The 13,078-nt window shown below is 49.7% G+C and overlaps 2 protein-coding genes across 6 annotated transcripts in view; one reads left to right on the top strand and one right to left on the bottom strand.

The window, feature by feature from the left end:
- Positions 1-13,078, top strand: part of MSH2 (mutS homolog 2) — a 307,179-nt gene that overhangs the window by 119,587 nt on the left and 174,514 nt on the right. Inside the window, exons 17-18 of one of the 5 annotated variants that reach the window (XM_054475079.2) lie at positions 6,760-6,879; positions 8,579-11,501. The exons of 3 other annotated variants lie outside the window; for them this stretch is intronic. In XM_054475079.2, the coding sequence (XP_054331054.1) occupies positions 6,760-6,879; positions 8,579-8,751 (293 nt within the window). In that variant the 3' untranslated portion in view covers positions 8,752-11,501. Of the gene's footprint in view, positions 1-6,759; positions 6,880-8,578; positions 11,502-13,078 lie in introns of those variants that run through there. One more of the 5 variants, XM_054475080.2, reaches the window with a different exon arrangement.
- The window catches only part of KCNK12 (potassium two pore domain channel subfamily K member 12), a 61,994-nt gene that overhangs the window by 17,077 nt on the left and 31,839 nt on the right, over positions 1-13,078 (bottom strand). The gene's annotated exons all lie outside the window — the stretch shown is intronic.

Raw genomic sequence — 13,078 nt, 5'->3', positions numbered from 1 at the left:
AGAATGGCGTGAACCCAGGAGGCGGAGCTTGCAGTGAGCCGAGATTGTGCCACTGCACTCCAGCCTGGGCAACAGAGCGAGACTTCCTCAAAAAAAAAAAAGAAAGAAAAGAAACAAAGAAACTGGCTGAGCCTGGTGGCTCACGCCTGTAATCCCCAGCACTTTGGGAGGCAAAGGTGGGCGGATCACTTGAGGCCAGGAGTTCGAGACCAGCCTGGGCAACTTGGCGAAACTCCGTCTCTACTAAAAATACAAAAATTAGCCGGGCATGGTGGAGTGCACTTGTAATCCCAGCTACTTGGGAGGCTGAGGCAGGAGAATCGCTTGAATCCAGGAGGCAGAGGTTGCAGTGAGCCAAGATCACGCCACTGCCCTCCAGCCTGGGTGACAGAGCGAAACTCCGTCTCAAAAACAAACAAACAAACAAAAACCCCAAAACACAAAAAGACATAAAAACTAACTATTTGGAAAACTCTAGCATCTACCCAAGATGTTAAGGAATCTAAAAGGGAGTTCTTAAAGACAATAGATGAGACAAAGCCATTTCCAGTGTCGGCCCATTTAATAGACTGGTTCCACCTGGATTTTCTCTTCACTGTGGTGAAAGCCACCACCTAACAGTGCTGGCACTGCCTGCATCATCGCATGTCATCATGACAACCTGTGGGGGAGAACAGCTCCATTCAACAGATGCAGAAACTGCAGGTTAAAGGGTGAAAAGCAGTTGCGAAGTCCCCACAGCTTGGAAATGGTGGAGCCGAGACTGAAACCCAGGTGTGCTAGCATCTAAAGTTCATGCTCTTTCCACCACATTAGATTGTATTCTGAGGGCACCAAGGAAGCGCCATTTTTCTTAAGAAACCAAATTGCAGTCCTCCAGGGCCACAGCCAGGGGAGCATCTTCATGGGAGAGTGGCTGCTGCTCAGAGTTGTGACTCCCATCCTTAAGAGTTCTCTGTCCTCTCTGGCCCCCTTTCCACTGATCATTGCTGTCCCCTTCACAGGGGAGAGGGGCCATGGCCTATCCCCTAAAGAGTTTGCCAAGGTAGACTCATAACCTTCCCGTGGCACAGCTCAGACAAGCTGGGCTATTTACGTAAGACTTGACCCAGGGCTTGGGGACAGCACGAGGAATGAGGTGCAGAGGAGACTGCTGCTTCTGGGTGACAGTCTGCCTGGCTGACCACAGCTGGGGTACTCATTGGCCTGTTGAGGCCCCCCACAGGCCTGCCCTGCCTGACCTACTTTCGTGAGGCCAAGGCCATCTCCTCCACTCTCTGGGGGCCTCTTCTGACTCCTCCAAATTCTTCCATGTCTGGACTCCTGGCTTCTGCCCAAGGCCATCTATTGGAGTTTGGGTTTCCAGTTGAGGATCTGCCTTTTTCCTGGATGACCAAACCTAGAATGTGACCGGCCTCATGCTCCCTCCTCACAGGGGTGTGGCTTTATCCGAGGGCCTCAGCAAGGCAACCAACACCAGACATGAAGCTGGTAAGACCAACATCCACCTATTCATTCCTTCAGCAAACGTTTACTGTGGACAGCATCAGATTGGCAGTATCATGCAAGGCTCAGGAATATGGTGGAAAACCAGACAGATGCAGTTCCTGTCCTCACAGTCTCTGGGCTGCCTTCCTAGAGGCCCCTCACTGGGTTTCTTAGCAGTTTTGCACAGATCCTGCCCGCTTTGCTGCCAGCAGGCTCACCTCTGGGACTGGGCACATAGAGTCTGGGCCAGAACTTGTCCTGGGGTCTTCTTATTGCCCTGGTTCAGCTTGCATTAGGCATAACAACTTAACCAGGGAGTGCTGCAGGCCCCAAATGATGCTAAATACTAGACTGGCTGTGTAGCACCATCTGCCCAGAATGAAGGGACAGGCGGGTCAGAAGGGTCTCCGACAGCGCAGGGGGCAACCAGTGAAAGCGTCCTTACCGTCCTGTTCCTGAGGTCTCTCTGTGCCTGCTTTACTGCCCTTCGCTTTCCTACAGAGCATACTCAGCTCAGCCTGGGAGACAAGGTAGGGGTGGAGGATGATCCATCCTTCTTCCGCATCAGGGTCAGCAGGTTCAGAGCTCTGGGGGGTGCTGAGACCCTGGGACAGGCTTCCTGCTGAGGGCACTGGGGCCTATACTTGTGCCACTGCCTAGCCAGTTGCCTCTCAGAGTAGAGGAGCAGTCTCCCAAGCTCTTGCAATTTGTGGGGAGCCAAGCTGCTCTGGAGAGGGGCCTCAAAGCTTCAGCCAGAGAAAAGGCAAACCCAGCCACCCTGAGAATCTCCTCCTCCCCCTCAATCACACCCTGCAGAGGCGTGATCTGTCCCTGGGTTTGCACCAAGCCTGCTATTTTGTTTATGCCACAATTGATCTGCCATCCCAGTTTGCAAAGAGCAGACACTTGGGGGCTTTATTATGCCACTTTGACAAAAGCTGTGAAGCTCGTTCCCACAGCCTGTCTGGTGCCGCCTTCGCAAATGGAGCCCTGGTGATGGGGCCTTCGGAGTTCAGCTCAGAGAGCATGGAAGTGAGATGGAGAGGCCAGTACTGATCTGTATCGTGCAGCCCTGGGTGGCAGCCTCGACTGGGCCCTTGACACACTCCTCCCATCCAGGCCCCCAGCCACCCTGTGAGGCAAGGCACTATTACCCCCAAAAATGCAGGCAAGGAAATGGGCTGAGGGAGGGGAAGCATTCACTGAAGTCAGTTTGTACGTGGCTGAGCTGACCCTGAAGCCCATGCCCTTTCCACTTGCCAGACAGATGGGAAGTCTTGACTCATTACCCACTGGAAACTTTTCCTGCTGGGCTCTGCACTGTCAACTGTGAGAGAGGGAAATAAAACGTACTGTACAGTCCAATCTGGGATACTTCTGAGAGTGAAAGTGGCTCTACTAGTAATTACCCCAGGACAGCATGTATAAACCAGGGCTGTTCCAAGCAACTGGGACACATAATTAAAATGCAGATTCCATGGCAGGTCCCGCTCAGAGGTTTATTTAGTGGGTCAGAAAATGGGCCCAGGAATTTCATTTTAACAAATGTCTCCAGATAAATCTGATGTAAATGGAATATTCCTTTAAGAATGCCATTCCTTTAAGAAATAATGTCAATAAGGTATTTCAGATGACCCTATTGGTTGGAATCTGTCCAACTACAAATATTTTGATTTAAATTTCCATTGACCTAAAATTTTTGTGGTGGGCACTGCAGCTCTCTCCTTACCAATCATTCTCCCAACCTGTACTATACTGAGTAGCAGCCAGGCTACTTGGAGAACAGACCCAACTCCAGGAATGGGCTCTATTAGTCTAGGCCAATCAGGATAATCCAGTTCCTTACCATGATTGGCTCAAGAATGGGTAGACCTAAGTCAACCAGTGCAGAGCACTTTCATGACTACAGAGAAGCCATGAGAAGGCTGAGGTGTGGACTCAGTGGGCAGGGATGGAAAAAGACTCACAAATACTGGGCATAGCCCATGGCTCATTAGGGTTGCCAGGTAAAATACAGAACACCCAGTTAAATATGACTTGGGTAAACAAGAAATCATTTTTTAAGTATAAGTATGTCCCATAGGACATACTTATACTAAAATATAGTTGATTATCTGAAATTCAAATTTCACTGGGCATGCTGTCTTTTTATTTCCTAAACCTGGCAACCCTACTCATGACCCCACTTGTCAGCTTGGTACACTCCTCTGAGAAGCTTCTCCCAATATCCCTATCTCATTTGATCCTTCCTGACTGGCCAGTGTTGGGATTAAGAGCCTCACTTTAATAATCAGGGAACCCAAGGCTCACACAAGGCTGAGCCCTGCCCAGCCAGGCCAGCGGCCAGGCCTCCCCATGTCCGTCTCCGAACAGGGAGGAGTGGGAGATGGGGGAGGGCTGTGGGATGGAAGGCGGGCCTGCCAACAGCCTGCTCTGTGGCTGGAACTGCGACATCGCCTCTCTGGGAGTAGGAGGGGGCTTCTGGCCAGACTCAATGGAGGAGGACTGGACACTTGAGAGGGCACTGGGCCAGAGACTTCCCTGGGACATGTGCCCCAGCCCTGGTACCTCAGGGCTGCACATGTCAGCCTTCTCCATGTCACACCCCCGGGGAGGACAACCGACCACCGTGGACAAGCCCTGAACCTTTTGGGAGAGCTGGTGCTAAAAGAATGGCTGGAGAAGTCATTAAAGCACTTACTGAGGACTGAAAATGCGGAGGGTATAATAACCGCTGCTGTGTATCGAGCCTCACTATTTCCACGCACCGTGCCAAGTGCTGCATGCGTATCGATTCATTTAATCCTCACAACAAGTGCATGAGGCTCCGTGTTTTCATTGATTCCAAGTCACAGCTTTTTTCCTCTCATATTAACATCTCTAAAATCATGCATCTTACAGTCAATGGCCTGATAGTTTATTTGGCAGTATTTTAAATTCTTAATGGTACATACTATGATGGTGTGTTCATAACCAATAGTGTCTTAGATTTGATGAACTGCAGTGGGGATGATTATTGTCCCCAGTTGTGAGATTAGTAAACTGAGTTGCATTTAACAGATAAAGACACTGAAGTTCAGTAACTTGCCCAAGATCACAAAGCAAGCACATGGCAGAGATTTGAAACTAGAGGAAGGAGCTTGCAATGTGATAAAGGAAAGCCACAAATGTACAAGAGTTTGGAAGAAGGAGAGGTAGGTTGCTTTTGGCAAGAGGAGCAATTCTCAATTCTGGCTGCACAATAGAATCACCTGGGGACTGAAAACAATCCCCAATCCCCGGGTGCATCCAGACCAGTTTAGGTCAACATCAGAGCTGAGGCCTTCCTGGTGGAATGATTAGGAAAGACATATGGAAGAAGAGATATTTGTGTTCAGTCTTAACAATTGGGTGGGGCCGGGCACGGTGGCTCACACCTGTAATCCCAGCACTTTAGGAGGCTAAGGTGGATGGATCACTTGAGTCCAGGAGTTCAAGACCAGCCTGGGCAACATAGTGGGACCCCATTTCTACAAAATATTTGAAAATCAGCTGGGCGTGGTGGCATGTGCTGGTGGTCCTGGCTACTCAGGAGGCTGAAGTGAGAGGATGGCTTGAGCCCTGGAGGTCAAGGCTGCAGTGAGCCATGACTGCACCCTTGCACTCCAGCCTGGGTGACAGAGCAAGACCCTGTTTAAAAAAAAAAAAAAAAAAAAAGATTAGGTGGGATTTCAAGAGATTGACAGGGAGCAGAGGCCAAGGCTTAGGAAAGGCATCCCTTGCTGGGAGAGTGCAGTGCCCAGGGCCATTGGGCAGGGTGAGGCGGTTCAGCCTGCTGGTGAAGCCTGGCCCATAGGAAATATCCAGTGACTCTGGCTGATGGAGCAGGGGAATCTGTGGAAGAAGGCAAGGGACAATGCTGGTGAGGCAGGAGAATAGGGAATTGGGGTAGCCAAAGGTTGAGGCATAAGAACAGCGGGTGTAGCCAGTTCTAGGCAAGATTAGGCAGCACACAGGCCACATCCTCACTCCTATGATAACAAGACAGAAGTTTCCACTTCAGCCTCTGATTGACTTGGGCCAAGCTGTCACTTCAGCCTCTGATTGGTCACGGGCCAGTCCTTCATAGGGTGTAACTAACCCTAGGCCACTAAAGGGCACCTAGGGGTGCTAGCAAATTCTTTTAGCTTTATAAAAACCCTGGGGAGAGGCGGAGGTTGCAGTGAGCTGAGATCACGTCACTGCACTCCAGCCTGGGTGACAGAGCGAGACTCCATCTCAAAAAAAAAAAACCCCCAAAACAAAAAACAATATTCATTCATTCAACAAATATTTATTTACACACGATGTAGCAGGCTGTCATAGGCATTAGGGATACACCTTTAAACAAAACAGACAACATTGACTATCCTGGAGCACACATTCTAGTAACAATAAGCAAACATAAACACATCTGTAAATAGCATGAAAAAAAAAAGCAACAAAAACCCTGGGGAGCACTGCAATAGGCTCTTGGGCCACCTGCTTGAGTCTGCTCCCACTTTGTGGAATGTACTTTTGCCTCAAAAGTGAGATAAATCTGTGCTTTCATTACTGTTTTTTTTTTTTTTTTTTTTTTTAAAGTTTATTCTTGTAGACAGGATCTTGCTCTGTCACCAAGGCTGGAGTACAGTGGTATGATCTTGGCTCACTGCAACCTCTGCCCCCTGGGCTCAAGTGATCCTCCTGCCTCAGCCTCCAGAGTAGCTGGGACTACAGGCACCCACCACCACACCTGGCAACCGTTCTTTTGTTGCTTTGTCTTTCATTGCTTTATTCTTTTGTTGCTTTGTAAGGTTTTTTCTATTCTTTGTTTAACATGCCAAGAACCTGGAAAACTCACAGTCAAGGCCTTCCATCTGGTAACATTGGGAGCACCTCCTAGCCACCTGGGACTCAGGCTGACCCTACAGCTTTGTGGAGTGAGCATTGCCTGGCACTTTTAGGTGCCAGCATCCAAGCCTACCACCTGGCATTGTGCCCTGCTCTGTAGAAATTTCTAGGCTTTGGTAAGCCTCATGCTCAGAAGACAAACTCAGCAAGTCTTCACTCCTGCAGTCTTGGGAAGGGCCTCTCTCAGACAGCTGAGAGCGGAACTAGGAACAGGGATGGTGGTGTCAGGCTCTGGCGCCTCCATCTGCTAAGGGGGTGACATGGACACATTCCTTACCTTCTTGGACCCTTGCTTCTCCCTCTAAAAATGGCCCAATGCCCTACCTCTTCATTTATTTATTTATTTTTTATTTTTTTAAGACAGTCTCACTCTGTCGCCCAGGCTGGAGTGCAGTGGTGCGATCTTGGCTCATTACCACCTCTACCTCCCAGGTTTAAGCCATTCTCCTGCCACAGCCTCCCAAGTAGCTGGGACTACAGGTGCGTGCCACTACATCTGGCTAATTTTTGTATTTTTAGTAGAGACGGGGTTTCACCATGTTGGACAGGCTGGTCTCCAACTCCTGACCTCAGGTGATCTGCCCACCTTGGCCTCCCAAAGTGCTGGGATTACATGAGTGTGCCACTGTGCCCGGCCCACTGCCCTACCTCTGAATGTCACTGTGAGGATTAAATGAGGATATAGTTCCCACATGCATCCCACAGTGCCCAGGACATAGTAAGCTCCCCAAAAGCACCAAGCTTAGCTGGGAAGCACGATGGGTGAGGCATAGACCTTATTTCACAGCAAAGTGGCTCAGGTGAGGCAGGCAAGGAATGGGCAAATCACGACATGACATATGGATTTCCATGGCAGGGAAATGCCCCCGTAGGCACACTCAAGCCTGGCTCTACCATTGACTCGCCGTTCTCCTACCTCGCTGGGCCTCCATCTCCCCACCTCTGGGCTCACTTCCTGCTTTGGCCCCTGCGCTGGGTAGGAGGCCCGGCTAGAGGTTAGGCACCATCTTTTCCAGTCCCCAGAGTGAGAGTGTGTGTGTGTGGGAGGGATATTTTAAAATGGGGCTGTTGTGGAAAAGCTGAGACCGTGGGCTGCTCTATCTGTTGGCGCTTGCTGGTTTGTCTGATTTGCAGAGCTGGATGGACTGCTCCCTGAGGACAGAAGCTCTTGGTTTTCTTCCCTCCAAAGCCAGGTGTGGGTTGGGAGCATCCAGTGCACCCCTCTTGCATTGGGTGCGCAGTGATCCGGACAGAGAGGCTTCAGTCAGCCAGGCACAGAGAAAATGGCCCTCTGCCCCTGTTCTGCTTGCTTTTGTCTTGTTCTCTGGGGGCCTTTGAGGTGACTTTCTTCATTTGATGACAACAAGATGGGAGGCAAGGACAGCTGAGGTAGCAGGAGTAGGGGAGCTGGGGACAGAGGATGAACCCCACAGGCTGAGGCCAGTGACTTCTAACATTAGAGAGGTTTTGGTTAACTGTGAGCAAATTCAAGTGACTTCTTTGAATCGACTTTGTACCTCGGCGCAGCCTTCCTTGCTAGCGGGGCTGACTTCCACCACCCCGCACTCTGTGCTTTATCTCTGGGATTAAGGTTTTTCTCTCCTCACCAGAAATCATTCAGCAAAATGAGTTATTAAAAGCCGGTTAACCACTCCTGCCTCCGGGTAGCTCCCGTTTAACAACCTCTCCTGGGGAGCAGCTGTCAAGCTCGGCCCCAAGCTGGCGGGAAGATGACTCATTTACATACAGCCCATCTCCAGCCCCCCCTCCCCAAGATCTGTCCCTGTCTCCCTGATGACTAATCCTTTCCAGGGATGAGATCACCGCCCCTTCTGCCCCCTCCCCCCAAAAGAGCACAGCAGAGCAGAGCCCTTATCTCGGCCCAGAATTTTGGGAGAAGACTAAATCCAAGACCAAGGGAGGCCTTTGATGGGACAAAGATGTGACTGATGAACCCGGAGTGAGGAGCAATGAGATGAAGAAAGCTCTGCCCACCTACCCCGTCCCTCACTCCTCCCACCCACCTCAGGGCGCTCATGTGGGGCTTGTGTGGGGAAGAGCTCCGGGGTCATACCACCTCTCAGAAGGGAGACAGACCAGCCGGCCGTGAGGAGGAGGTGCTCAGAGCAGCAAGACAATGTCAATTCAATTACTTTACCTCAACTCCTCTATCACACAGGAGGAGATTTTAAAAGGAAGTCTCTGGTGGTTTGTAAAGCAACGAATCCTGCTCTCAAGTGGATAGTTCCAAGCCCTCTCAATGAATTCAGTTTTATACACCTGGAGAAGCACCCCCTCGTCCTTTCCATGGAGCTACAAGCTGCATCTGGGGGGGCTCAGTGCCCAGGCTGAGGGGGCACACAGAGCCCTCAGGGACGACTCAATGCACAGAGGCCACTGCTTAAGGGCCCAGCTCCCTCCAACTGAGGTGTCCCCATGCTTGGCCTTCCCACAGAAGCCAGCCTGGTTGGCTGCTTCAAAGGAGGAATAAAGATGAGGAGCCATGATGAAAACAAACCCACACCTTTCAGCTGCAGCCAGGGAGGTGCTCTAGAGGCCCACGGGGAGCTGTGTGTCTGCTTTGCTAGCCCCTGACATGCACCTGTCCTATGGGCTGGTGCCCACAGCACCTCAGCACATGGGTCTCTCTCTCTTTTCATCCAGCCCAAAATGTCAAAGCACAAGGGTCTCTGTCAGGGCCTGGCTGTGGTCACTGGACTGCGGCTGAGGGGTAAGGCGCACCCCTCCTCTAATGGGGGCACACCCCTCCTCTAATGGGGGTGGGGCTGGAACTAACGGCACATTCCACTCTCAGCTGCCACAGACAGACGGGGAGGTTGATGGCCCGCACACAGGAAGTGAGGGATGGTGGGGACTGAATTTATGGAGCCCCTATCCCAGACCAAGCACTCTGCTGGTACTTTCACAGGTGTAATCCCCAGAGCAGCTCCTGGGGGAGGTGTCATTATGCCAGTGAGGAAACCAAGGCTCAGAGAAGTAAGGCAGCACAGGTCCCAGCCCCATGCCCACAGCTCTTTCCACTCCACCTCTTAAGGCCTGACTCAGCCTTAGGTTCAGAGAATGCAACTGTGATTTTTCCCTGAGATGAGCATTCAATCATACTGCGCCAGGGTACTTGCTGTGGCCAAAACGCCTGCCCTGGATCTGTGGCATGACTTTGTGTCAGACCCTGTGCGACAGAAGATGGAAGCTGAGGTTCAGAGACGTTAATGACCTTGAAGGTCCGGGTCACAGAAAATGGCACAACCGGGATTGCAACTCAGTTCTGCCCAATTTCAAATCTACCTTCCTGCCACCTCCTTGCCTTGCCTATTGCCCTCCTCCCTTCATATGACCTGGGACCCAGACTCCCTGGTTTTCTGGAAATATTCTCTCTCCTTTTGGCTCATTCTGCGCACAGTCCCAGTTGGTGGTATTGAGGCACAGCTCTGCCCAGATCACTCTCCGGCTCAGCTGCCCTGAGCTCCCCAGCCCCACCTTTCAAGTTCAGGAATGACTTATTTCCTTTTCTCTTCGCCTGTCTGAATCCTCTCCATCATCTGACAGCATTTTCAGCTCACCAGGCATTTAATTGTGTGCTGTCTTGTGACAGCCCCTGTCCTGACCATTGTCCCAGAGATTTAACCCTTTGTGTTTTTCTGTTAGCTTGCCAATGAGGACATGGCCCATTGTCTTGGACTTCTTGCCACCCTCCAGAATGCAGGTCTTCAGGGAGCAGCTGCTAAATTCCCGACAGAACTGGCAGTTTGTCCAGTGATCACCAGCAGACACTGTACCAGAAACATTGTCTCCATCTTAGTTTCAGTTAACTCAACATGTTTTTGAGACCTGCTGTGTGCCAGGCATGCGGGCAGGGGAAGGAAGACTATGGTGAATAAGATTGCCCACAGACCTCCAGGAACACACCTGTAGTGAAACACAATTGAGCTTACTGGCTCACTGCAATGAGGAAGCTTGGCCACCATGGATTCTGGGGCATCTCAGTCAGAGGGTATCAAAGAGGGCTAATTCTAGGAGTTGGGTTTGAGTTCTTGGGTTAGGTGATTTACGGAGGGCTTAAGGAAGCAGGCTTCGCTCTGGATGGGATGCTGCCAAAGAGCGGGAGTATTTCTATGACTGGGCATCTTAATTCTTAGCTGGAAGATGAGAACGACATAGCGAGGCCAAGCTGTGATTGGCCAAGAAGCAACAGTTGCTCATACTAACCAGATGAGGGATGTTTGGTCTTTTTTGTGGTTTGGACGATGTTCTTGTTTTGGTCTGTGTTTGGACATGATTATGGGGTGAATGGTCTTGGTTTTCTCTCACTCCATCTTGGTCATAAGGCGGCCTTGCCTGATCAGGGGTTCTGTGAAATGCTTATGCTCCATGGCAGATCCTCCCAGCCCCACTGTGAGTGCCAGGCCAGCTCTCGGCGCTCAGGGGCTGCCTTCATCTTTCTCAAAATGCTGCTGTGCTTTGCAGCCCATAATAGCATTTTACTGGATGCCATTCATTATTTTTTGTAAATGAAATTCTTTCCAAGTGTTCCAATTTACTTGGCTATGTATGTGCATGTGTGCACACACACGTACTTAATTCCGTACATGGAACACACTGCTCAGTTGTGAAAATATGGGTGATTTTCTTTCTTTTTCTTTTTTTTTTTTTTTTGAGATGGCATCTTGCTCTGTCGCCCAGGCTGGAGTACAGTGGCGCGATCTCAGCTCACTGCAACCTCCGCCTCCCGGGTTCAAGCAATTCTCCTGCCTCAGCCTCACGAGTAGCTGGGATTACAGGGGCCCGCCACCACGCCCAGCTAATTTTTATATTTTTAATAGAGACGGAGTTTCACCATGTTGGCCAGGATGGTCTCAATCTCTTGACCTCGTGATCCGCCCGCCTCGGCCTCCCAAAGTGCTGGGATTACAGGCGTGAGCCACCGCGCCCGGCTGTGATTTTCATTTTAAGTTTCTTCTATTTGCTTTTATAAATATTTCACATTTTCTGTGGTGCAAATGGGATAGTTGCTACTTTTGAAACCGTAAGTTCACCCCCAACAAGCACTGTTAAGTTTATAAATAAAAATGAATAAGATATGATCCCTGTCCTCATACACAATGATCACAATGCCCTGTGAAAATGACAGCGAGGGAGATGTCAGGGGTTTCCAGGAAGCAAGAGAAGAGGTTTGGGAGGGTGTCCCAGAGCAGGTGCCATTGGAACTGAGTAGTGAAGATGCCTTAGCCAGGAGATGGAGGCAGTTGGGCACAAGGTCTGCAAGGTCCAGGTTGGCATTCAAGGGTTCAGGTGTCATGTGGATAAGACTTTCCAGGGAGCACGTGTGGTATGAGAACGAAGGCCCCTGAGGAACTCCAGTATCTAAAGGGCAGAAGAGGAGTCTATGAAGGAGACCACATTCATTCAACAAACATTTATTGAGGGCCTACTATGGCCAGGAACTGTGCTAGGCCCTTGGGATTTAACAGTTATCTAAACAGACAAAGTCCCCTACCCTCAAGAAGCTTACATTTCAGTATGGGAGACAGAATAATAAACTACAAACAATTATGTGGCCTGTGAGAAAGTGGCAAGTGCTACAAACAATAAAAAATAGAGCAGGCTAAGAGGGTGAGGAGTGTGCGGGCAGGGAGGAGGCAGGTCATGGTTTTAAGTAGGGTGGGTCCAGGGAGGCCTCGTTAAGGAACGGATGTTTGATAAAGGACTAGGGTAAGAGTGTTTCAGGCTAGTCAACAGCATGAGCAAAGGCCCTGAGGCAGAGGGGCTGGAAACAGAGAAGAAAAGAGTGAAAAAGGACTGGGCATGGTGGCTCATGTCTGTAATCCCAGCACTTTGGGAGGCTGAGACAGGTGGATCACTTGAGGTCAGGAGTTTGAGACCAGCCTGGCCAACATGGTGAAACTCCGTCTCTATTAAAAATACAAAAATTAGCCAGGCATGGTGGTGCATGCCTGTAATCCCAGTTACTTGGAAGGCTGAGGCAGGAGAATCATTTGAACCTAGGAGGCAGAGGTTGCAGTGAGCCTAGACTGCACCACTGCACTCTAGCCTGGGTGACAGAGAAAACACTGGACAAAGAGATTAGCCAGCAAATCCCTCCTGCACACTTTCAGGGCAAAGTTTAGGTGATACAAATGTCCCTGAAATGAGAAAAACCATGACTTTCATTTGATTTTAATGTGAGGGAGAAACAGATAAACTAGTGGTTTTACAAAAAGAAAAAGAAATATAATATTCAAGTAGATTTCAAGCAACAGCAGATATGCTGAATATATTTGATAACTGTCTTCTTTTTCTCTGTCAGTCAGCAGAGTCTCATACAATTTTAAAAGGAAATTAGATTAAACGAACACCCATCAACATCTTTAATAGCCGCAAGCAATGTGGAGCAAATTTTTTGTCTTATTTAATGTGGTCATCACCATAACCCAGTAAAGACAATATCATCATTGCTCCCATTTTGTAGACAGGGAAACTGAATCCAGGATAAATAATGTAGCTTGCATGACACCAATCTTCCTCAAGTCTGAGCCAGAATTTATATCTCCCATTTCTCAACCTCATCTCTCAAGCCTATAATCTTTCAGTTATAAGAAGGGAAACACTTGAGGGTGTATCAGTTTGTGTTTTGTTCATAGTGTTTATACGCTCTCAATCA

The sequence above is a fragment of the Pongo pygmaeus genome, chromosome 12 (assembly GCF_028885625.2).
Source record: "Pongo pygmaeus isolate AG05252 chromosome 12, NHGRI_mPonPyg2-v2.0_pri, whole genome shotgun sequence".
NCBI classification, from domain to species: domain Eukaryota; kingdom Metazoa; phylum Chordata; class Mammalia; order Primates; family Hominidae; genus Pongo; species Pongo pygmaeus.
This window is presented reverse-complemented; position numbering and strand designations above follow the sequence as displayed.